The sequence below is a fragment of the Taeniopygia guttata genome, chromosome 1, assembly GCF_048771995.1.
Source record: "Taeniopygia guttata chromosome 1, bTaeGut7.mat, whole genome shotgun sequence".
Lineage (NCBI taxonomy): Eukaryota > Metazoa > Chordata > Aves > Passeriformes > Estrildidae > Taeniopygia > Taeniopygia guttata.
Genome location: NC_133024.1, coordinates 99,370,062 through 99,396,957, shown reverse-complemented (window position 1 = coordinate 99,396,957; position 26,896 = coordinate 99,370,062). Strand labels below are relative to the sequence as shown.

At 39.2% G+C, this 26,896-nt stretch overlaps 1 protein-coding gene across 2 annotated transcripts in view; it reads right to left on the bottom strand.

Moving 5' to 3' along the window:
- Positions 1–26,896, bottom strand: part of REPS2 (RALBP1 associated Eps domain containing 2) — a 93,534-nt gene that overhangs the window by 29,618 nt on the left and 37,020 nt on the right. For both annotated transcript variants that reach the window (XM_030281452.4, XM_030281457.4), the window contains exons 3-13: positions 26,572–26,720; positions 24,909–25,032; positions 22,037–22,134; positions 20,246–20,384; positions 18,679–18,742; positions 16,201–16,343; positions 13,231–13,325; positions 9,872–9,941; positions 7,926–7,991; positions 3,618–3,660; positions 1,030–1,166 (exon numbers count right to left, since the gene is read on the bottom strand). In XM_030281452.4, coding sequence (XP_030137312.4) covers positions 1,030–1,166; positions 3,618–3,660; positions 7,926–7,991; positions 9,872–9,941; positions 13,231–13,325; positions 16,201–16,343; positions 18,679–18,742; positions 20,246–20,384; positions 22,037–22,134; positions 24,909–25,032; positions 26,572–26,720 — 1,128 coding nt within the window. The remainder of the gene's footprint in view (positions 1–1,029; positions 1,167–3,617; positions 3,661–7,925; positions 7,992–9,871; positions 9,942–13,230; positions 13,326–16,200; positions 16,344–18,678; positions 18,743–20,245; positions 20,385–22,036; positions 22,135–24,908; positions 25,033–26,571; positions 26,721–26,896) is intronic.

Here is a 26,896-nt window from a genome sequence, read left to right as displayed (position 1 = left end):
TCTGTCTGGGGTTTTATTTTGATGTATAACAAAATCAAAATTAGAGATCCCTCAATGGGAACAAAGATAAGGAATTACTCCTCTGTGTAAGGCAAAAAAAAAAATGTTTATTCTTATTGAGTTTCAGGGATCAGCACACATAGCAGGACTCCTGAATTCTCTCTAGTGTTTGCACAAACAAGTCCCATATAGCAAGAGGTAAAACTCTTTTCTACTCCAAGAACCACATTGGAGTGCCCAGTTAAACATTCCCTGACACAGCCAAACCTTGGCTTTCTTCTGAAGCATAAGCATGACTGTGTTTAAGCTGGTCCTTGAGTCAGATGATTGGTGTGCAGCACACAAACCCCTGGTCTGGTTCAAGGACCGTGCTGAAGCACAGCCACGCTGAGTGACTGCTGCCCTGAGCAAACAGCTCCTCTTCCCACTTCCAGGCAAGAGGCACACTCAGGGTAACACGCTGAAAAGCCATTTTTTCAGTTCACCCCAGCTACTAGTCTACATTTTCCTTCTCTCCCCTCAACATGCACCCATGTAAAAGAAATCACCCCTTTTTTTTTTATTCAGAGCAGCTTCTAATTGTTGTCACGCATATGTTAGACCTTAACATCAAAAATGTTTGCTTTCTTTCTCTCAGTTTAAACATTAAGGGTTTTCTTCCTGCTTCTGAACTACAAAAAAATAAATAGTAATAAAAATCAATTATACTGTAGTTACTGATGAGAGTTGTCTCAACAGCCAGGCTAGTTATAAACAGTCAGTGATGACAGACTACCATATGTTAAGCTTCCCATTACTGTGCCAGAAAACATTATAATCACCTTAATTATAGAAACAGTGATTTTTCCCCTCAGTGGTGATGTAACACAAGCAAGTGCACGAGCAGAACTCCCGTTCTGCAGTGCATTACTGTCTGCAGCAAAGGCCAGCATATGCACACCTTGCCAAGCATTTCTGCAAACAGATCAAGTTGCCAAGCACGCAGCTAACCTGAATGGTCTCAGAAGGAGCAAAGAAAGCAAACTTTACCTTGTGTGTTTTGTTGAAATATTTTGTTCAGATCCAAAGAGGAAGCTCTGGAATGTGATTTTTGTGGCCTTGGAGGTGGAGTAGGGGGCTCTTCTCCCTTTTTCATAGCATCTTCTATTGATGTGCTAGAATAAGACCTAAGGAAAAACATGTTGAGAAAAAGCAGAAAATATTTTATTTCAAAAATTAATTTTAAACAACTAATAGTGAATAGTACTTAAAAATACACTGACCAGAAGTCAGGTTCACAGTGGAAATTCCTTGCCCTAATGACTAAGAACTCCCTCTTATAACAATACAGATTTATTTGGCAACAGAGGGACCTAAGCATGTGGAGAAAGGAGTGAGTCATGCTTACAGGGCTAGTATTTTAAGGCTTTTTGTAACACAGCTTGAGGCCTTCTTATGTAACTTTGCCAGCAGGATAATTGTAGCAACTATTTTGAATAAACCAAAGTAAAATTCCCCACATACACCCCTTGGAGTTTCTGTTGTCTTTCCCAACTGCAAGGGTAGTGTTTATACAGGTACAAATTCAACCTACCTCTTGCAAGTACGCATTTCTTATTTTGTGATGTTCTCACTAGTAGAATAAATTTTTAACTATTAGAATAAATTTTCCATAGGAAATAGTCACGAAAGACCACAAAATCCAGAGAAATTGAATGGCTCCAAAGTGACTACAACTGGTCAAATACATGGCCCAGCATCTCTTTCCAGGTCCTCCCATAGCATATTAATCCTAATGTGGTATGGTGAATTTGCTAAGAATTTTGATTTTGCTGAATAGTGTCCAATTTTTTCAGCTGTTGCAGTTATGAGTTTAGAAAAATCAAAACCAAGCAAGACCAAGACTCTGTTCAAAATGAGCACTGGCAATGTGAGATGTTAGACTTACTGTAACACATACTGCATGTCAGGGCAAGACCAAAAGCACATTCAGGTAAAACAGAAATAACTCCCACTAATGACAAATGGACAATATTTTTTTTTGCTGAACAGGTTCCTAATATCCAGTGCCAGCTGTCCAATTAAGAACATATTGAGCAACATCCTGTTACCCTCACTCTCCAGGTCCATTTATGAGCCACTTCACACAACTACTCATAAAAATTTTTCTTAAAGGAGCCTGAATCACTGATTTACTTCATCCTCTTGTTCTGGTTCTGCTAGAGACAAGACTTCTTGATTTACTTCTTTCTCCAAAAGGACTGTCAGAGTCCCCCTCACCCTCTGAATTTTTAGGACCCACCAGAGGAGCCACCAACAATTCTATTTGTTCATGATCACCACCAAATTTACCAGAATTACTTTTCACACCACAATTTCTTTCACTATTCTTATTTATTTTCTCAGTTACTGAATATATTCCAATCTGGTTTTGAAGTCCATTAATACACATTTTTTCCTAACATCCTAATCATTCTTTAAAGAGAAAAATAAATCCCTCTATGGTATTTTACCCCACTTCCAACAAGCACAGCAGATCTGAGTTCAAGAATGTGCTCAAGCATCTTTAGTCTCAACTTCTGCATTGAAGCAGTGACATCCAGTCAGATGTGAGACAGACACATGTGACAGAGTAGTCACATTCAAGTGACTTTTTCTGAGCTTGTTTAAGCATTTAGTGTTCTATGTATTTGTGCACGTTTTTTGCATATTTGCAATTTAGTAACACAGCAAGAAAATTTAAAACTTTGCAGAAACTAAAAAGCTTTGGCTAGCAGCAGAAAAACAGCACACAAGGCAGTTCAGCCTTCCCGAATATAGGTCCTAAGAACAGAGGATTTCAATCCTCAATCACCATGCTTATAGCTGATCCTCTCTTACTAGCAGGCTTTGACAAGACTGTAAGCAGACAGCTTCTGATTATACTCTCATTATCCAAGCAAAAAAATCCCAAGCAGAGCCTTCTAACTAGCACCAAAAATAAAAAGTTGAAGGTGAATTAACAATATGGCTATACACCAGTAGGTGACAACCAACCCAAGATGTAATCCATTTATATACAATGTTTTCTAGCACAGGTTTCCCTTTTCTTTCCAACATCCAAATTCAGCAGGTGCCACTTCTAGCACACAACAGTCCTGAAGTCCTTCCATCCCACACCAACCAACCACAGCTGAGCACATGAATGCCAATAAAAGAATTCACTCACCCACAGCTGAGAGCTGAGCTACTACTGCTGTTTCTGTGGGAATGTGCAGTGCCTCCCTCCATCTGAAATCACCGTGCAGGTTGCAAGAGCAGAGAACTGCTGAGGAGGTTCCCTGCAATGGGGTGGTCCCAGCTGTCCTGCCAGACACCCCTGGGGCTGGGCTGGAGGCAGTCACCACCCTGACAAGGCAGCAGGGCTGGGCAGATAGACCCAACTTCCAGCACCTTATGACCAGAGATCATGGGGCCCTAGCACAGTATTTGTGTAGGGTCTATAGCTTACAGATTCCTTCTGGTAAATCTGTCTGATCTGAGCTGTACTTCCAGCACAGCACCAGTTAAAAAAAAAAACTCCAACACCAGTTCAGATGCCTTGTATCTAACACCAGAGGAACATTTGCCTTTTCCTCAAACGGGAGTGAAAGCAGTACCTGGATCGTGGTCTGGCTCTGAGTGCATTAGGTTCTTGAGCAGCTGGAATAGAAAAGAAAAAAGAACTGATAAAGCATTGTATTTAAAATAAATGTCTTTGGCTTCAGAATCAGTGTCCATTAAACCTGTGTGTTGCAAATGTGGATGTGAGAGTATACTCATCTCACATGAGCAATGGGGATTGATTTTCACTTCTCCTTCCCCTTTGTTTTTGTACTGTGTGATTGTCTTAAGAATTCACAAGACAACATGTAGTGAGAACTTCACCTTTTTAATTAGGTTACCAGAACACAGGAAGAGCAATAGATCTGGTAGCTCTGACTACTAGTCATGGATGCAATTGTGATACAGCAATGTAATGAACAACATAAAACAATTTTTTATAGAAAACATTTTGTTCTTAGTCCAAATATCTATTACTTGTCTGCTTCCAAAAGCACGAAGGTTTATGTGCTTCTGAAATACTTTACCTAATTGGTATAAAAGTACATCACCATTAAAAAATACTAACATGTCGAGACTGTTTTGACCTTGGGAACGAAAGGTATTTGAAAAAAGAAAGCTTTTAAGTCTAAATGTTGATCAAACACATTTCCATTAATGTAAAAACGGCTTTCTGTTATTTGAATGAATTCCAAATATCCTGCCACATGCAGGTTTTATGTAATAGGAAAACAACAGTGCTGAATTATCATCGCTAGGTAATTCCTTGAGGCTGTTCCTTGCTTTATATTGTCTTTTCTGTTACTCTCCTTACTAGAATCAGATAATTTTGAGAAAACATATCTGCATGATTGCTTTCAAATTCATCCCACTGAGATATCCTCAAGGTATTGCAGCAGCATCAATGATCCCAGTGCACACACAAAGTGAATCCTAGTATTTTTCTCAGTCTACTAATCAAGGTACAACACTCAAAAGAAACAATGTCAGCTGGGGAAAAAAAATTGTCAGACTTTCTATCTCCCTTCAGATATATGCCTGCTTTCACGTCAGACATTTATCACCAGCTACTACAGAGCACTACCTGAGAATACAATGGATCCTCCAAACCACAGAGCAGGAGCTGCCTGTGGCAGCAGCTGGCAAATACTGAGCTTTTAATGGCTTGCACTGTACTACTGCACAGACCATCCATAGGAGGCTTTAGGCTCACAGAAGACAAGGAGCAGCATATGGCACATGTACAGCCACACAACAGCTCTTTGTAAAAGAAACTGCTTTTAGGATCATGCAGAGCTGGTTGGTGTTTTGGATAGAATAAACCCCACTGCAGCTGGCAGTGACCACTTATAAACCAAATTCTAGGAGATTGTCATCACCAAACTGATTCACAGTCATTACAGATTTCTCTGCAACAAACTCTTCCTAGCAACTAAAGAAGGGAGAGGGAATTAATATTAAAATATGCAGTGGTGATAATCCTCCTCCCTCTCTCTGTGTCAAACTCCCAGAGAATACAACTTCAGACACTGCTTCCCTACAGCCATATGACCCAATTTTCCAATGCTGAAATTGCTGATTATTAAATTACATGCACAATTATTAAATATGCCACTTAGAAATAGGAAGTATAAATCCTTTCCAAGCTAAACCATGTTTAAGCATCTTCAAATTTTCCTTTTCTTATGGAGACCGTAATTCTATTCATACTTCTTTTAGAAAGCCTTTCATATAAAAAACCCATAGGTAAAACTGACATTCAAACTCTCCAAGGACATCCTGCTGAGGTAAACAGGAAACCACATGAGGAAGAGAGAATTCCGAAATGACTACTAATAAAAAATGATAGCAATAGAATGCTACTGCCAAGGATTTTCTTTTTAAGCTTTTGAAAAACTAGGAAATTCAAGGCTACAATTACAGAATACCCAGACTTAGTGTTCCTTTCAAAAGAAGCAGTATAATACAAAAAATACTATGAAGCAGGTATTTCATTATTAGGACATACAAATAATTGTGGCAGGATTTCCCAAGAAACGTGCAGCTATTTTGGTATGTTCAGTGTGTGCACACTTCATGTCTGGGGAGCAGGTATAAACCTGCTCCTCACATACATGACAAAATCATTCAAGATGATACAGAACTATTTATCCAGTCCACAAGTTTTCCATATTTTTACTGCTATGGTTACACAAGCCTAACTTTCATGAAATGGGTAAGTTAAACCTGTTGAGTAAATAATTTACTTTTATTATTCAGAAGTATGTACAATTCCTGGATTAGTAGAGCCTGATGGACAGAGCAGCTTGGTCTGCAGTAATTAAAGAGGCTGTGAAGGTTTCTGGTTTGGGTGTTGAGCTGCTCCCACAGCCCTCTTGCAAGACAACTTCATTTTAACATTTTGAAGGATGCTGATTTGGTAACTTTTAACTGTAGTCTAACATCTTACACTCAACAGCTGCCTCCTCGTTTTACAGGCTTAAGATCAGGTGGAAAAATTGTGCTGAAAAAGGTAAAAGGCTAAAGAAAAAAAACAAAGCATTCCCCATGAGTCAACATCAACAACTTATCTCTTAATGGTCATTTAGGGAGAAATGTACAATTTAAACACTTGAAAATTTGGCCCTCAATCCTTTAAAAGGCTATGGTCAACAACGATCCTGCACTCAGGAGTCTAAAAGAACTGGCCAGATATTCAGAATCCTGAGCTTATAAAATTTTTACTGATTTCATATTTCCAGACCTTCTGATGGCAAAGAAAACTTTCACAGACTATAATTTTTCCTGTGTTTACATAAACAGCCTAAACGAATAACCAAAGGAGAATGTAGAATTTCTCCCACTTCATCCCAAATGAGTTTTCATGCTGGAGGTTAATGATTACAATGACCTTTCAGAATGGTAACTGATTCTGAAATAACCACTTAATTACTGTACTGCATCTATTCAGCTGGATAGATAAACATTTTTGCTTTTCACACCAGTTGTAGCATGCAACCTGAGAATGTGCTGGCTCAAATCCTTACTGAGCAGCACAGCAAGAGTGGAACCCTGCAGGGACAGGAGCCACGATGATGGAGTGAAATTCTGCCACTGTCCCCCTTGGTATACAAACACAGCAACACTGTTGGAGGAGCACAGCTGCATGGGGAAGACCTCCCTGACCAGGAGATGAAAGACACAGGGGAAGGAGATGTGCAGATGGCAGTAAGTGTTCTTCCTAAATGTACTAAAGACAGAATTGCTGAACCGAAATTAAAACTCCCCTGTGCTCCTGGGCAAAGCCAGGGGGAAGGAGAACAGAACAGAAAGTCATGCAACCACCCTCCCCTTTCCCTGAGAGGGATGTGCAAGAGTGTGTGTGGAGGAGAAGCAGCAATCTTTTGAGAATAGAAGCTGAAGATAGCAAATCTGGCAGCTGCCAAGTGTTTGGGAAAAAGCCAGGAAAAAAAGTTTTGGGAAATGAGGCATGCAGCTGTTGAGCAGCCATGAATAAATCAAGCTATAAGACAAAACTGCTGTGACAGACGTGTGGGGTCCATTTTCTTAATCAAGGATATCTTCTTGAGTAAAAACATTCATGCAAAAGAAAGAGAAAGGAAGATTTTAGTTTGACTGGGACCAGGGAGGGCTTACAAACATTCTTACCACTGTAGAAAGAGATTAACAAAGAGGAAGCCAAAGGAGGTCTGATGAACTGAACTGAATGCAGGGGAAGTTTCTGGAGCAAATAAGTAATTTTGACATATGCTGTTCCAAAAATAACATTTTCCAGAATGATAGGAACAAGGAGTGTATATTGGAGCTGGAGAGAGAAAAATCAGGAGCGGTTTCAACAAAGAAACAAGCCCTGAATCAAAAGCTTGTGTCAGTGTCAGTGTCTTAGGTGCCTCAAGGTCTGTGTTTCCAAAGGCTCTCTTTCCTGTAACTCCTTGACACAAAATAGGAAATTGAGCTTTCACAAAGAAACAGGCAATTTCAGAATAGTTACAATACATTACATAGTTATTCTATACTTTAGATGAGTTTTTACCAAGAGGTACAATATTCACGCTCTTACATCTTGTTTGTAGCACAGAAGAACTCCAGAATCTTTAGAACAGCTTAAAACATCTTCTACACAGGAAGAACCCATACACTAACAATAAGGGAAAGAAACCTTTTGACAACCTGAATGGGTAATTAATATTTATCTAACAAATAGTAGTCATTATGAGGTAAAAGCTAATATCAGTAGGGAAGTAGTACAAGAGCAAAATGTTCTTTCAAAACTTAATCGAGTTACACTAATTAAGGCCTACTGTGATACAGAAATACTTGATCAAAATTCTCATGCAAGTAACACATGGCAGTTTTTTCCTTACCTGCTTTCACAGTCAAGTGCTGAAATTCCTTTGGTATAGTTTTGAGAGTAGTGCTTACTTTAAGAGCTTCAGGAAAAAAAAAAAAAAAAAAAAAGATAATCACTTTAAGTATGTGTGGGTAAAACCTAGAAATATCAGGTCTGAGAAAGGAACACCTCAACTGGTATTAGGCATCTTATAACGCCAAACATACTTGAAAAGTGGCCAAATACCTGCAGAAAACTGAAGTACTCAAACAAGTAACAATTTCCAAGAGCACAAAGTCAAGACCAGAAAGAAAGAGCTGTGCTCAAGTTCTCAAATAATCTCAAATTTTGAGAATTTGTGGGGTTGAGTACTTATTCCCCTTCCACATTCCCCTTTGCATCCTTTCTAATGGAGTTTTTAATGCACCATAGTGTGTTTTGATGAACTGTAACACTCAGTGTTAAATGACCACTTGGAATGAAATCTCTCCTGCTCTAGGATGAGCCTGCTTTAGCAAGGAGGCTGAATCAGATGTCCCTTCCAACATTACCAGCTCTATGATCTGCCTTTATCAACCAAAACATGTGGGAAAAGTTTTGCATCTTGTAACCCAGTCTAGTTTACATTATCTTCCAAATTTAACTACATTATAACCAAAGTGAAGTTTATTTACTTGGGATACTTTTGAAAATGCAGGAAAATTTGCTTCTACTGTCCTGAACTGCAGGTTCTTGACTTCTAGGGAGATCCCCTCAGTTAGGAGAGTGATCTGTTCTCATGTTTGTCAGAACAGTAATAAAAGGTAGAACAAAAGTATTTGTTCTTTGTGTCATAAATACAGCATATCTTCAGCCCTGAACGAGGACTGCATGTCTCAAAACAGGTTCCCATGTGACTTAACATGTCAGCTACAAAAATAAAAGCACAACTTCATCATCTGAACAGGGAAAAAATATTGCCTTAGTAAAAAGTAAATCTTCCCTAAACATTTCAAAGCAATAACCTTCAAGGTTCACATCCTTCTCTGGTTCACTATACATTTTACAACAAAACAAACCTTGTCAACAAAACACTGATTTCTTGGAATATGCCGACGTGTCAAAATGTTTTACAAACACACGTCAATCCTTTATAAACTTTCTTTGAAAAAGGGACTCTGGGAATCTGTCAAACTCTGTCACACCTGAGTGTGGAAGGTGAATCAGGAATGTGGACTACCTGGTCTCACAGCTCTGATGCAACCTTAACGTGTGGACATCTGGGAGGCCGAGGTATTTTTTTATTTTAATTCATACATAATCTGCAGCTCTGAGAATCAGGCAACAAAATACCCACAACTGTTCTGTTTCTGCAACAGAGGGACAGCAAGTAAGAACTGGGAAAAGGGAATATAAAACGGAATGAATAGCTGTATGATGATCCAGTGCCAATCCTGGAAGCCATAAAAACTACTGCAGCAAAAAAAGAGAAAGATCACTTCAATTTCACATTACTTGCTGCTGATGGATGACAAAAGAAGTGAATGAATCAATGAACTTTTTCAGTCCAATTTGACTAAAACTTTCATTTTGCAATAAAATACAGGGATTATTTTTTTCAAATAGAAGTAAAAACTGATTTTGAAGTGTTGGTGTTTCTTGCAAAAATGGAAATTGAGAATTTGGCACAGTGCAATCCTTACTCTTAAAAAATTCCTGATAACAATTGAAATTTTGTTTAAGAAAGAAGCACAACAATAATTGCCTTAGTGCTAGATATATTTTAGGAGGTACATTTTATATCATTCACATATGATAGAACTAATTTTGAAGAAAACCCCTCCATTTATTTGTCTTCAACTCAGCTGCAGTGAGCTGTCTCTTTAAATTTTTAGCAACAAACAGCCAGCTTAGAAATTAAACACACCCAGCAAACATAGGGGCTTACTAAAAACACACATAATTCAATCCCTAATGGAAAAAAGTTATTTATTTGAATACCTTGTTTGTCATCTTTCTTTCCATCTTGTAATAGGGCAGAGTTATCAGGTACCTCTTCAGCTGATGACTTCTAAAGATAGAAGATTTGTTAATTACACTGATTGTTACAGCTCGTACCTTTCCACAATCAAATATTTCAGAATACAGATCAACATAAATAAAGGCGACATTTGCTCTTGCACCACAATTTCTTTGTTAGATAAAGAAGCATAGAGGACCTACAGAAAGACAATATAACTCTACTTTTCAATGTACAGCAGTTCCACACCAGAAATCAGTCCAAGGAGCACTTCAGCAGTGAACAACTGAAGGAGGTAAGGACTGTGTAAGGAGACTTCTCCCACCAGAGCCATATGTAACACCTGTGTAAGGATAGATTAAAGCTTCTCCAGCCTCCAGGAGAAAAGTCCCTCTAACCAAAACTCCAGCTGTACTGCACAGCCTGGTGGTTATGCTTTAAAGGCTCCTGGCTGATGTGGCTGAACCTTGAACTACTCTTTTCTTTCAACATGCAGTCATAGAGATGGGAAAAACAAATTTTATTAGCAAGTCTGTCGGAGGCCCATTCAGGCCTTTGATAGGAAAACAGAGACTTTCTCTCCAGTCTTACTCCTTGATTTTCTGTTATTTCAGCAACAACTTTTAGGCATTTATTGTTCTTGGAGCTTCTGCTGGAACTAATCCTACCGCTGTTATCTGTAAGAACAAGAATACACTCTGCAACCAAATATTCAAGCAAATATCAGAAACCCTAAACTTCTCTAAATATTAAGTGATACTGTTTTTTTCCCAGGGAGTATGGAAGAGGTTTGACCTGAAAATGTCCTGAAATAAATTTGGCCTAAATAAATGAATTGAGAAACCTAGATTTTGTAGACATTTTTAAAAGACCACAAAAATCTCAAGTCAGTTCAGAAAGGAAAACTCCACAGTAAAGGTCTGTGAGATTTATAAAGTTTCTGAGGAATGGGATACCTTAGTACTTCTGAGAAAGCAACACAACCAAAATATGGCTTGAGGAATCTGAAAATGTATGAACAAAACATTTCACATCCATAGTTAGCCCTGACAGTCAAGTGAAGAACGTAAGACCACAGACCTAACTCAATGCCTGCTTTAATTGATGGAATGACTTTCAGAGATTTCAATGAAATGTGAGCATGACATTTCTGAGGGAGCCCAGAGGAACCCCAGCCAGTCATTTTATGCATGTTTAAACTTCAGGATTTTGGCAGTGAGAAAACGTGCCGAAAAGAACCAAATGAGAGTGGGAGACAAAAACTTGAGGAAAAAAAAAAACAAACTGTGAAGACAAAACTTCCTTGGTAAACAGAAATCAGTCACCCGTGCCATTCCTAAGCATAATATCAGCAGCCTTGATGTGTTTTTCAAGTTTACCAGAGCCTAGCATGCAGGTGCCATGTCTCCTGCCATTATTTTCTTTATTAATGAATTCAGGAACTGCTTCTATTTTACTGCAGTATTGTAACTCAGCAGTCACAGTAAAAACAAGCATCTGAAATGAAATTAAATAGCCTGGATGGATGATAGATGGAAATTTAAAAAGACATGGAGGTAATGCATAACAGATTGCATTGATAACATAATATTTTTAATGTACTGATCAAGTATCTAAAGTATAATTCCTCCACTAGCCAAGACACAAATGAAATTGCAACAGTGAATTGCTGCACTTCCCACTGAGGGAGATGGTTGGAAGATGACTTACTGTCCTTCCAAATGATACTCATTCGGTGTATTAATTCTGAATGTAAAAACGTAAGTTGAACAAAAAAAAAATCAAGTCAAAATTATTCTCAAATCACTTTTGAGGAGATTTTAAAGTCCATTAATCTTGGACAATGTAAACTGAAGCTTTAAAATTATGTGTATGAAAGATACATAATAATGTATTTGTTTACATTTAAAATATAATTTAATTCTATATTATATCTGTATCTTCTTTTATATTTTAGGTTGCAAGCTACCCAAAACAAGGGCATAAGCAAGGGATTCGGTGATTCTGGTAAAGGACCTGCCCATGCTGCCAAGATGCCCACACCCTGCACTACCAGATCTGCAGTGCTTCTTCCAAAGCCCAGTGTGGCTGCTGTGCTTTGGCCAAGCTGCTGTAGGATGAGCAACACCTCCCAGGGATACAACATACATTTTAACAGTTCCAGAAGATACACTGGGTGCTCAATGTGCTGGCTGCATTGCCCAAAGTGAACACTGTACTCCATAGAAGCTTAGGAGATTCTGTTTGGTAGTACCACTACCAAGATGGATTTGATGAGGGAGCAGCTGGGTTCTGACCCAGGGACTCCCCAGAGCAAGGCACTGGGAGAAAACAGTTGGAGAACAGCCTTGCTGAGCTGTCATGACATACCATTATTTTTAAACTTGGAAGAGTGTCAGAAGGGCCAGTTCCTGCAGTCAGTCTGCCACTTGATTTACTACCTTAACACTAAACCTTTAAATCCCACAGCACATATATTGAGAGTTGCAATATTCAGGCACATCTCAGTGGCCATGATTATTAGTTCAGCTCTATAGGGTCTTTAAAAGTTTGGGATCTTAACCTCGGTGCTAAACTCTTCTCTTAATTCACTTTTGTTTGCAGCAGACTTCATGGCATCATATAATGGTTGGGTTTGGAAAAGACCGCTGGAGATCTAGCCCAAAGCCCCTGTTGATCCAAACAAACCTACTGTGTTCACCTGTGGGCCCCTCACTACAAGCAAAGACACAGGCATGTGTTCAAAGACGGGCAATGGAGCTGGTGGAGGGTCCAGAGCACAGAAGGAGTGCCTGAGGGAGCTGGGGCTTTTTATCCTGGAGAAAAGGATGCTCAGAGGTGACTTTATTGCTCTTTACAACTATCTGAAAGAAGGCAGTGCTGGGCTAACAGTTGGAATTTATGATCTTGGAAGTCTCTTCCAAACTGCATGATTTTATGATTTTAGGTCTATGCTGAAGCCTCATATTTTCAACCAATTTAGACTGAGCAGATACCTCACCTGAACATGGTCCATGTGCCCCACTGCCCCTCCAGCAGCTGCCCTGCAGGACACCAACAGGTGGAGCCTATTTCTCTGAAGATTCCAGCATCTCACAAGTCCTTCAGTGACTACTGGGAACTCTGTTATGTGGGAATATCTCTTGAAAAGTCTGTCAGCCATTCCATACACAGAAGAAATGGCTGAGCTGGGGGTTTGAGACGGCTTAATACGAAGCTTAGAGACTCCTAAAGTCCTCTCAGAGACTCAGAGTCCTGCTGCTCACAAGGCACAGTCTCTGTGCAGCTGGTGCAGCCCCCTCCCCTCTGCAAGGTAAGGACCCAGCTCACAGCTTCTCACCTCTGCCCGAGTGAAGTCCCGAGTCTGCTGAGTGCTTGGCAATGGCTCAGAATAAGAATCAAACAGTGCACAGTCACGCAGGGGCTTCAAACAAGCTGCAAGAAAAATAAAAAAGTAAAAAAAATCCCAAAACAACAAAAAAAAAATCAACCCAAAGCGAAACACAGAGACACACTAAGTTAATACATACTTCTTAGAAACCTGTTCTAGCATAAATTGGAAGAAATCTTTTCTTCTCCTAGCCCAGTATCAACTATCTTATAGTTTATATCTTGTTCTCTTAGCAATGTTAAAGGTACTTATGTTACCTTCAGCTGCAATTTTGACTTTTTGAATATTGAAAAGTATAGCAGAATCTACACTATACTCTAAAATTGAAGGCCAGCAAAAAGCAAAGCACTAAACAGAGTGGATGCTGTAGTATTTACCACCTTCAACTAAACATTGAAAGCATGGGAGAAAAAAGGAAAAAAAACACATCTAACTTCTCAAAGAATATTCACAACAAGCTTATTTCTATCCCACAAGCTCAGGTCCTTCTGCTGGTATCACTCTGGGATTAGGTCCTCTGAGATAAATCTGTTTTATGAGCTGGAAAACATCTTTTTTTAAAGATCAATATATTAAAAGGCAGAACAACCACATTTCTAGTTTTTGGCTAGCATTGATTTTATCTCAATAAATTAAGCTCCTGGAAATCTATCTTAATTTACAGTACAGTGGGTTACACACAGGGCAAATAGCTTTTGAGATTTTGCAAATTAGTTTTAATAAAAAGTTTTCAAAAAAAGGTGGTGGGTCAAATTGTCAATGGAGCTGTGCCAGGAGAGCATTTGGACCAGTTGTGCTTGTAGTTTACAGTATAAGCCATAAAACTAGCAAGATTAATGCGTTCTTAAATGCTTTTTTGCTCCCAGACATTTTATTTGAAGCTTTAACAGCACTCTTATCAGATGCAAATACTTCAATTGAACCAAATTATGCCTCATTCTGAAACTAATACAGCAACCTAATGAAAAACTGTATTCTTCTTTGGAGCCCTAAGAAGGCAAAAAAAATTTGAAAAATATGTCTAAATTTCACAGAAATCAAATGATGAAAAAATTAATACACAAGGTTTCTCTTGAAAATTGCTTTCAACATTTATGGCAACTGTATGAGGAACTTACATTCTTGTCAATGCTTTTATTTCAAAAGGAATACAACCAGGCTCTGTGCTTTTCTGTGATTCACAGTTTTACAGTCTGTTGAGATGTTCTGCTTTTCATTAATGCAAGTCTTTCAAAAGAAAGATTTATGAATCCTGACCAGAAAGCAGAATGGGCATGAGATATTTTCAGACCCTCAGATTAACCAGAACTAGTTCATTAGCTGGGGTATTTAAAAGACCCACAAGAAACAATTAGTCCTTTCACCTCTTCCATGTAGATTTGCTTGACAATGCTTCATCTCATGCAACAGTGTGAAACAATAATCATCTAAGAAAAGGGCAGAACTAAGGGCTGAAAGGGACGAATAGGGAAAAACAGGACTCCCAGGGAACAAGTGCAGCTTACCATGCTATTTCTCCCATTGACATAATGATTCCCTGCTATTAGAGATAGTTATTTCCATTGCAGAAGGTTCAATGTGAAGACACATCATAAAGAACCTGCATGGATGAGTTTACAAGCCAATTTATCATGAGACCAGGCATGAAAGTAGTGAACAAAGTGGGAGTCCTGGAGGGAAAAGGGTAGTTGTAATTATGACAGGGGAACGTAATCAGAGAGACTGAAAGTGATGAAGATTTGGAAGTGCATGTTTTCCAGGAGCTTACTGCTTTGGATATGAATATAATGGATTACCAGGAACACGACTCCATCAGAAATTATTTCACAAATCTGATATGGGGTCAACGTTTAATTTTCCTAACTGCAGCTTGATTTGTTCTTTTCCTGCCTTTTAATATATTCAGTGTCATCAAATTTAATGGAGATTTTATTAGGTCTTAAATATTATCCCTTAGCACTGTAATTATCATCTGTGATTAATCCTCCTTGCCCTCAAGAGTAATGCACATTTTCAGATGTAACAGTGTATATTTCAACATTCATTTATAATTAAAGAGACATAACTGAAGAGAACAAATGAAAGGGCAGGTCTTTCACTGCACATTGTTACTGAAGTATGTTATATTTTTTGATTAATTCATCCTTGTGCTACCCAAATTATTGTAATCCTCCTGTCATTAATGCAAACTACCCAAAGAAGAACCTGTGGATTATATAAAATAAGTTACAAAAAAATAACCCTTTGATATAACCAGTGTCTCCATCTAAAAAAATACACTAGGATATTCTAATGCAGTCCAGTATCATTTTTAACAAATTTTCAAGAGATATAAGGAACAATCATCAGAAGAATTAAAAGCTGTATCACAGATTCACAGAATGGTTTGGATTGGGAGAGATTTTAAAGATTATCTAGTTCTAACTTCCCTTACCATGTGTAGGGACACTTTCCACTAGACCAGGTTGGCTCTAGGCCTTATCCAACCTGGCCCTGAAAACTTTTAGGGGTGAAGCACCCACAGCTGCTCTGGGCAACCTGTTCCAGTGACTCACTGCTCTCACAGTAAACAATTTCTTCTTAAAATCTAACATAAACCTGTCCTCTTTCAGTTCCCTTTGCTTTACAGGCACTCAACTATTTCTTTATCTGTCCTGACACCTGAAACATAACAGAGCAAAGGGGAAGATACTAAGAGGCAGGAAACTGTTCCACTTTGCATCCCTATCTCTATGTTTTGATATATTACTTCTTCAGCAATCACCTGATAAGCACAATTAAAAACACATGCCCTAAGTGCAGCTGGAGAATCATTACACAGCATAGAAGCCCATTCCAGGATGGAAAGTGAACCTGTCATACACACACACTGCATTTCTGAGATGGCTGCAGGGGCATGACTTGCCACAGGAGCTTTACCTGCTTGAAGGTACTCGGGCAGCAGTGTCTCTGGCAGTGTCTCAGGCAGCTGGTAACCATTCTTCCTCGCAACCACAAGGTGGAAAGCGGCACAAAACTCCGGGAGTGTCAGCGCCCCATCACAATCCACATCACTCAGCTCCCTGTGGATAAAACAGGCACATGTTTTCCAAGGTGTTACCTCAGGGAAATATATGTGTGCCATCACAGAGGAGACAAAAAATGCAACTCTGAGAAGGGATGTTTTAACACAAAACAAGCATCTCTGCCATGTACACTTGATCCTGATTTGCACATTTGTCTCAGCAAAGATGAAGCAAGCTCATTTTCTAAAACTGACTTACTACTTTTTTGTTTTTCAGTAAAGTACATTTCTTTAATACATCATGCCATTGAATATGATGGTATGTGGATATTAGAATGTAAAATACATAGTCTATACTTACAGAATCATGGGGTGGTTTGGGTTAGAAGAGACCTCAAAGACCATTCCAACCAGTTCCATTAGATCATTCCAGATCTAATTCCAACTCCCCTGCCATGGGCAGCGAACCTTCCACTAGACCAGGTTACCCCATCCAGCCTGGCCAGGAACACTTCCAGGGATGGGAAATCCACAACCTCTCTAGGCAATCTGTTCTAAGGCCTCATGATCCTTAGAGTAAAGAAGGCCTTCCTAATATCTAATCTAAACCTGCCCTCCTTTAGCTTACAGCCCTTTCCCCTTGTCCTACCACTACATGCCCTTGAGAAAAGTCCCTCTCCAGCTCTCTTGTGGACCCTGCTAGGTACTGGAAAGCTGCTAGAAGACCTCCCAGACCCATTTCTTCCGTCTGAACAGCCCCAAGTCTCTCAGCCTGTTTTCATAAGAGAGGTGCTCCAGCTCTGTGATCAGTTTGGTGGACCTTCTCTGGATTTGTTCCAACAGCTCCATGTTCTTCTCATGCTGGGGAGCCCAGAGCTGGATGCAGCATTCCAGATGGGGTCCTTGCCAGAGCAGAGCAGAGCTGCAGAACCCTTCCCTTGCCCTGCTGGTCACACCTCTCTTGATGCAGCCCAGGATGCAGTTGGCCATCTGAGCAGCAATTAACGACACATTGTTCCAAGGGTGAAATTAACCTTCCAATATTAGGAAGCACTTCGGCTAATCTGTGCAGGATCTTAAAACATTTGAAGCGGAAAAGCTTAAATATGGACTTTATCAATGGTTACTTAGCACCATTGACTAACCTTTAGAAAAGAGCAAAATTAATGCTCTTGACAAGTTTAAATACTGTTAACTTCTCACTAAGTGTTCCTCTCCAATTCTAGAACACTTCACAAACACTGAGTTAAACTTCAGAAATTCAAGAATTCAATTTTATAAACTAACTCTTTGCAAATTGAGTAATATGTTATCTTGGGCACATGATCTAAAATAAACATATAATTTCTTACTCTTTGGAAGTAACAAGCATTTCTCTTAACTGTTAAGGTTATAGTGACAAGGACTGAAACATCCCAGGTGTTTAACACAGCAACACAACCTGATAAATCACATTGCCACAAAATTACGAGCATCTACTAGAAAGGAATACTTTTCTTGAAACGCCGCACAGAGAACGACTTGTGTCAGCAATAGAAATAAAATCTGATTTGCTAACATATTAGGTTAATCCATTCTTTTTAAGTAATCTTAAATTTAAATTCCAATATTCACTTCCCCCAGCACTATGTTTCTTCAGTTGTTTTTTTTTTTTTTTTTATTTTCACAACTGACAATCCGCTTTGAAAAGATTCCAGACATATCCTTTGACCCTGACAGATGTTTAGGCTCTTGCAAGCTCTTCTTCTCATCTCTCTTCATAAAAGCATATATAAAAACAAAATCACTATCAGCATTTCTGATCCACGTTTAAAACTGTTTGTTCCTCCTATCAGACATGCAACGATGACAACAAATTACAAAGCACCATGTTGTTGATGGAAATATAATAGAATCCTTGTCAAATTTTATCACGTACAGTTCCATCCACAATTGTTTCGCAATAAGCTCATTAAAAGTAAGAGCACTGGTTCATTAGAAAAGCACTAATGAATTATGTAGTTGTTTAATTAGGCCTCCTCTGACAGAACAGAGACAGAAACATAAAACCAGCAACACATCTAAAACATTCCAGAGGTGCTTCTCCTCTGTGTAATTTAATGAAAAATGCCAGTTCTTTGAGCTAATGATGCTGCTTGCAGTACACTTAAGAACAGCTCTCAGCTATGTTGTGGTTCAAACCTTCCCAGTCCTGCTGAGTAGGTAAACATCTCTCCAGAAAACAAGTGTGTCAGGAAGACCAATGACCACCCTGCTGCTGGGGCCTCAAAGTGATTCTGGAGAGAAGAGCAATAATTATATTGAAGACACTTTTAAAATTTAACAAGAACTCTTGAATTAAGCGTCTTTTAAAAAAATGTGATAGGCATCCCCAAAAATATTACAATACTCACCAGATGTGAGAAAGTTCTGGGATGGGCAGCTTCGATTTTGTGAAGAAATTCTTTGCTACAGAACCTGTTGGGAAAGCATGCCTCATCAACCATTGGAAATTAATTCTCCAATTAACTCTCCAAATTCTCCTTTTAGCAGGACTGCCATGCCAGAAGTAGGCAGTTAATTTATGTCCAAGAGATGCTCAGAACTAATCGGATGTTACTATAGATGCTGGACCATTTGTCTCCTTCTGAGTAAATGACAGAGAAAGTCAGACAGAGCTGTTGACCTCATTTCTCCACTCCCTCCATATGGGAAAAATAAATAAAGGGAAACCTATTTTAGTATTAGTAACTCTAACCTGCATAACAAGTATGTCACCAATGATTAAATGACAGACACAAATGGCCCTGTTCACCCAGAAGTCATGTGCACAGCAGTATGGTGCTTTGACATCTGCACTGCTCTCCCAGTGTGCTGCTTCAACCATGACTTTTCCCTGCAGTGAAAATTTTACAGAGGGAAAAAAAAAATAAAAAATAAGCTGCAGAAGATTCAGCTAGCACATGGCTCCTGTCCTACTGCAGGCATCCTCACTCACCCTGCCATAGCAGCCCTTCCCATACTTCTAAGTTAACAAACACACTCCTTCACCATCTCATATGCACAGGATGTCAGGGGTACCCTGGAAGCCCTTCCTGGGTACAGGCTTACAAATTGTAAGGAAACAAAGCACAGACTTCTGGGACAGTAATCCTCTTCCCCTTGGCAGCCACTGGGGAAAAAAGCCAACACTGAACAACTATTTGTTCTCTGAAGCAAACTGCATGAAGGAGACTTAACTGAGGTGAAGAACTGCTGAAGCAATAATTTCAGTTAGCAGCAGATCATTTCTTTAAATTTTTGGCTGCATCAAAGCCTCCTAAACCCCAGTGACAGGGCTCATTACAACTGCCTCAGTATAAAACCTGTGACATATTCCTTGCCAAACCAAGTGTCTGTACATGGTGAAGTCTCCTTCCAGAAGCAGCCTGGACATCCTATTCAGGATGGAAATCTGAGCATCATCAGGGCCATCCCAGTATGCTCTTAACAATTCTACTATCATTTGTGTGCTCTCCAGGATTGTTTTCTAATTACCTAGAGGTCAAAATCTCAGTCCCCTGGAACCATAAACCCTCAGGCTTGACCTCCCAGGGCAGTAAACTGCATGCTTCACTGTCATCACATGGACACTGCCACAGTTCTGCTGGATAAGCCAGAACAACCCTCAGGAGTTTTTCAACTCAATATACACTGCAGGTGTGATCCACAAATACAGCACATCAAATGCAGAGAGCTCATTTTAATGTTTAGCAAATTGTCAACACTTCTCCCTTAGATGTAACTACTTTTCTAAAATCAGGATATTTAGGAGAAAATGTAAGGGCCCCAATATTGATTTGAATAGTCTGCCTTTAAAAAGAAAACATAATCAACTCTTACAAATGCACCACAAGAGACAAAAAATAATTTATTTACTTACACTTTTCACCTCCCAGCCTGGTCCCCCTATTCAATGTGCAGAGTGTTTGGTATAATTACCTGAAATGAAGGCGTTGAGGTCGGGCTGCAGGGACCTGAACTGGTTAATGTAGTAATCTCGCTGCTCCTCTGTTATCCTCCAAGGGTCATCTGAGTACTGGGTGTTGCTGTCCTGCTGCTCCCGCTCCACTGAAAGAGACTGAAGGGAAGGACACTGGCACCAGCCACAGAGAGGGCACCACAAGGGCACTGGCAACCTCAAGAAACCAGACTCACACTCTTCTATGTAGCACAGACAAATTTTCAGAAGACAAGAAGCAGAAATGGCCACACTGATGACCATCCCACTACTTACCTGTAAAAACTGAGGCTATTATTACACATCTTTACCCATGCAATTAAAGAAAGCTTTACATGACCAATGGCCAAAGGAAATCTGGCTACTGATGACCACTAGAAGTCCGAGTCATATTTTATTACCTCTAGATTCATTTTGGGGGTCCATTTTTTCTGCCACGCCATTACAACCCTGAACTGCACACTGTACACATCAAGTGGATGGAAACAGTAAAGGCCCTAAAGCTGCATTTATGCAGCTTTGTGCATGAAAATTTATCTTCACTATCAAACTACATATTTGATCTAGGAATGGCGCTGTAACTATGGAAATATTCCACTTCTGGACCCTGTGCTCACCCCAGTAACTCAGCACTCGTTATGCTAAGTCAGGGAGACACATAAACCCCTAGAGACCTGCTCAAACTTCTATCACTTCCCAAGGTTAAAGCAAAAATCTACCTTTGGGTAAAGGAATATTCCTTTATTATTATTTATTTGCCCTGTCTTTGCTCTCTGATTAACTTTTTTAAGGGAGGCCTGTACCTTTTGCAGGTTGGATGAAGGTATCTACAAGAGGGCTGCCAGTACAGCTGGTGTATTTGTTAAAATGGAATAAATGAGTGTTCAGTATTTAAGCCTGCATAATAACAGCTTTAAAAAGAGAGGGCAAGAATGACCAACAATCAGCTGTGAAACCCTTTCTCTGACATACCTGTCTATTTCCTAAGAATCAAATGCAAAACACCAGTTCTGAAATACATCAAAAGATCCCTGAAACAGGCAGCATCATAAACCTGCAAATTAGTTTTCATTTCAAAGTGCTACACAAATGCACCCAATTTCACTTCAAGTTAGCACAAATTATGTGACAATACCTGTAGATCTCTTTTGGAGGCTTAGGTGACATTTTCTTGTGGGTGTGAGGTGCTAAGCACTCAGGAAAATGTAGAGTCTCTGAGTCTTACTTATTTAGGGAAATCTCTTGATTAAGAGAACTTTGCCCTTCCTTAGGGCAAACTAATTGTTTACATAATAAATGCACAGCAGGCATACTGGAACACAGGAAAGATCTGCCTTTACAACCAGCAGGAAAATATAAGACCCACTTTCATAAAAACAAACAAATTGCCAGGAATTAATATGTTCTCTTTAAAGTACAATTTAACCAACTGGGGTGAAAAAACAAAATATGCAGAAAGTTAGCCATAAATACTGTGCATGTGTTACAGATAGCAATCTAAATTAAGATGGAATCTCTGTGAAATCTCATGTACTTTCAATGAAAATGTTTTACCTTGACTTACCTTTAGAGATAATTAATTTGATTGTTTATTGTAATTTCTCCATCAGCTTTTTTCCCTCATATACCAAAAAAAGCACACTTCAGTCTCTAGTCTAAAAACACTATGGAGAACACTTTTCACTTTCAAAGTGAGAACTTTCTGCCTTTTTTAAAAATTTCTCTATTGTTTTGTTAGTAGTACTACTAAAGAAAAATATGCAATTCATTACCCTGTTAGGAGTTGAACAGGTGAGTGCAGATTTGGCTCCATAATTCCCAGAAGATGGTCCATCTTGCTGGTGAGTAGAGTGTCTGACTTCATAAGGAGCTACAACAGACATTTAAAATTAAATATATAAATGTCAGGATAATAAAAAAATACTGCTAAGCTAAAGGAAATAATTAAATACCAAAAGATGAGGAATGTAGCTTGTGAACATTGTATCTGAGCATCAAAGTCCATTTGGTCAAGCGTCTACCAAGTGAAGCCGGTATCACAGTATCAAAGTTCATTTTGTCTTATGCAACAAAATTCCAGCCACATACTTGTCTTTCCCATTGCACCATCCTTCTTCAGACATTACTGAGACACTGTCACTTATATACTGCTAGACAACAGAAATCACTGTTCATCATGTTTAAATATCATTTATACATCCTGTCCATGCATTTATACATTTTATATACTTATAGCCACATTTAGCACAAGAACTATTTTAAGTAAGAAGAAATAATTCATTTGGTCTATAAAAAATATGCTCTGACAATGCTATAAAATAGCAAACCATTACTTCTCCATATACTCTTCCTCTCCCTTCCCTAATTTCTGTTGAAAGTCAAAATACACAACTCACCACTTTGTGCTATTTGGAGTAAAGTTAGTGAAGAAAAGTAACAATTTCTTCTTCTTTTGCTAAAATAAGTCACTTGGGCTTCACTGCAGCAAATATAGTAAGCAGTGACACAACAACACATTTAGGAACAATGTTTTAAAAATAGAGCAAGCATGCAAACAAAAAGGCAAGTCACTTGCAAACTCTTACACAGATGAGAACTGCTGCCAGCCTATTTAAAATTTACCATTACAAAGTCTACATTAGATAGTCAGAACCTTAAAGACTCACGATTTAAAAGGAGTCCAAGAAATCTTAAAACTTTTGATCTCAGGAAGGGCTTAAAAACTATGCCCCTAACCCCCTTTTTTATCTAAGGGGTCTTTTCCTGTATTGTTATCTATTTTTATTTCTGTACAAGTCACTGCTAATCTCAGATTTAAAAAAAAAAAAAAAAAAAAAACCACCAGGAAAGTGAAAGGTGAGAAACATTTAGATGCCCTCAGAGGGGAGATTCAAGCATGAAGCCTCATGACTACATGCTTGCTAGCATGAAAAACTTTCAGAACTGTAAAATGTACACAGCCATGGTTGCAGTGAAAAGGGCTATCCCTGAAGACATCCTGCCTAGTTTCAGGGTCAGATCTACAGCCCAGCTCAGGGCAGGGGCACAAAAACCTTCTCCACATGCACTACACACAGCTGCCCTTTGGAGTGCTCCTCAGGAAACTGGAACGGTCTTAAAGGCCAGGAAGAACCAGCAGGTCCTGCATTAGGCCTTGCATTTGGTACAGCATGGGTCATAAAATATTAACTGCTCACTGGCATTGAGAATACATTTGGCTGAAGTATCCCCAGTGGAATTAAAATAGGAGTGATTCCTTTTCTGGAAAATAGGAAAAATTGCTTTCTGAAAAATAGTCATTGTTCTGCACCTCTAAGATCTTATTACCTTAGAAATTTGAGCAGTTAAATAATTAATTTTGGAAGATGTTGACAGCTGGACTGGATGCTGCTGTCCCTGGTCACTTGGCATAGCTGCTGAGTCCATGAGAAATTTCACAGAAGTTAAATTTGCAACCAAATTCAGAAGGAAAATAAACCCCAACACCCAAAATACTCCTCCACAGCACTGACAGATCTGGGATAGAGTGCCAGAAAAGAGCAGAGCACTCAGCAGGTACATGGTCAGCCAGTCCTGACAGACACCCCCTGCCCAGCTCTCTACAGCACGGGCTCTCTGCCACATGCCTTCTTCACTGGGGCAGAACATGCATTGCACCAGAAAGCAACTGCACTAGTGTGCTTCTTTCAGAATTAATCCCACCTCTGAACAAGCTGCACTTTACCTACACAGCAGGGGAATGCCTGTGACTCAGTACTGGTACAATTTTCAGGTGGAGGCCACTCTATAGTGTCAAACACATTCTTATCACAGCTGTACTGAGTTTCAACATGCTGAATAGCTCTTTTGTCACTTATTTGTAAATAAGGACAAAAGGTGAAGGACTAGCATGCTTCAATCTTCACTCACTACAAACACAATAATGTAAAGCAGGAGGGATAATGGTATACACCAATACCTCCTATTGCCACCAACTTGGTCACCACATGCTGCAATTATGAGAGCACAGGTGCTTTATATTAAGAGGAACCTGTAAGCCCTAGTTAAACTGGTTTCTGCCCCTTAGCATCTTATTAAAATCTGAATTTTTTCCCACCTACTCTAATGGCACCAAAATGAGAGACAGAATAACCTATGCAGTGCCTAATTTTTGTCTGAATTGCTGAAGTTACACTGTGGGACTGCTTCTATACTCTCATCCTATTATTATTTCTGTTACAAAGCCACAGATGATATTATCCGTTTCTGCAAAGGATGGTTCACTTCAAATTTGAAAATTAGTATGTGTCAACTGAAATAGGGAGCAGGCTTTTCTTGCCCTCTAATGAACCAAAACCATCATGCACTCTTGACAATCCTTGCAGACTCTCTGCCACTGGGGTATATTGCAAACCCTTGTCAGAGCTTAGGTAATAGCATTTGTGAGCAGTCAGACATAAATCTAATTTAACAGAAAGTGAATAGGAAGACAGGATTGAACAGTCAAAATATATTGATCAAATAATTTCTCAAAACATGAGTCTAATTGAATTTTAAAATCATTAGGCTGATTGTCACTGCAATTTAGAATTTGGATGCTTCTCATAAGGGGAAAAAAAAAGAAAATATATTTGAATACAATGTGCATTGCCATTTTTATCCTACCTCCATGCTGCTGTTCCAGCCCACTTCTTGCTTTACCATATCCATAACTTAGGGGTATTCTCTGGTAAGTAGATGGAGAAGCAGGAGGTGAGCAAATTGGAGACATCGGAGGAGACTTGGGCTCCTATGTCAAAAACACACCAACACAAAACACAAGTCTGAGACAAAAATTGTAAGAAACAACCAAGTAATATTGCAACATGGTAGAAGTGCATACAATATGATGGACAAACAAGAAAAAAACAGTGCAGCATCCTCAAGCCCTTTATTTCCAAGAAAAGGATTAAAACGGACAAGACAGGCTTTGGTACTGAGCCTTTGAGGGATAAAGCATGGCAGTGCTATAACAAAGCTTTACAATGGTCAGCTCAATGTATTTTACTTCCAAAGATGCCTGAAGTAGTATATGTAGAAGGCTCAATGTGAGTGGATAGCTTTGAATTTACATAGTATGAGTGCATTCTTTGTGGGATATAATTTTTCACATTAAAAAAAAAAAAAGTACAAAAAATTAAAATACATTTCTGGATCAGTATTTTAAACACTGTGGCTTTTTAAGTATCACTGGGTAATTATCCTAAAGCTTCCTCTTTCCTTTGATTTACTAAGATTGCTTGAGAAAAGGATGTAAGCCTGAAAGGTTTTATTGAATAAAGAGGAAAATATAACGCAACACAAATAATCCAGATGGAGCTAGGGGTTTGAGGGCAGTGCTCTGCTTGGGTGTCAGTACACAGAGGACAGGCAAACATGTTCCTTCTTCCTGATCCTGTTATTCCACCTGTGTATCTTGTCATCAGCTCACTCCTGCTGGTTGACCTCAGGCTGGGAACGCAGTTACTGATGGCAGCGCACCCCGTGATATACATGGGCATATGTTTTGGGAAGATAAAAGTGCTTCCACCAGGCACTTACAACATGACCTGATACAGTACCAAAGGAGAAGGTGTTAAGCCTGGGGAAAATTATGCAAATCAGTTTTTAGGAAAATTATGCAGCACTGTGAAGCTCCTTGTATCTGAACAAGTGCTCTCTACTCTCCTAAATACAGGTAATATGAATGTCCCTTGGATGCTTCTTTAAACCGGCATCTCAGAACAACAGATGCTGGGACAATGTTTCACTCAGGAAAAAAGTAAAGCAGACATCTTCTGGACCATTCCTTGGGGAGATAAAAAAATGAAAGAAAACTTGGGGTCCTTACCCCACCCAACAATAGTGGCTCATGATTGAACACCCCATCTCCAATTGAGTATTTCTAGAGTGAGTAAGGACAATTAGTCCATTACCATACTGGCCATGGGAAATCACTCACTTTCCTGCTCTCTTTCACAGACAGATTTCTATTTGCTGCTTCTCATGCTTCCTCTCCAAGAAACAGTGTTGGATTAAGTAGGAGGAAAACACTGAAAGAACTTACACGGAGTATTACAGAGCTGACAGCTTTATACAAGCTCATATAGAAAATTTTATTCAGGGAAGCAACTGGAATGCATCAAAACTAGAACACAGACATGATGGGGATTATTTGCACATCAGGAGTTCATCTCCTGAATAGTACTGGAAAATTGAGTAAGCCCCTGTGAGTGCAATCATCTACAGGGCTGGACCCAAAAAGAGGATCCATAATGACATGTCGGCCTGAAGGAGATAGGGCTGTTACCTGTTTGTCCCCTTCATCTGCTCTTTTGTAGGAATTTTTTTCCAAAGTTCCATGTGGACCCTGAAATTTAACTCCATGGAATTCTGCTGGAGTCCCGTAACGTACTTCAGTGTCATTTTTCAGCGCCATAAATCGTGGCAGAGGCAATTCTGTATTAAGAGAGAGAAAAATTCAATTGAGACTACAGAACATAAGAAGCACTTTAAGCAGTATCATCTTGTAAAACCAATGAAAAGTTTATCTATAAAAGACTGCTAGTTATATTTTGTAGCATTTTTTTGTGTGGGACTCCTTTGATTGTTTCATGTCTTAATAAAAATGTGAA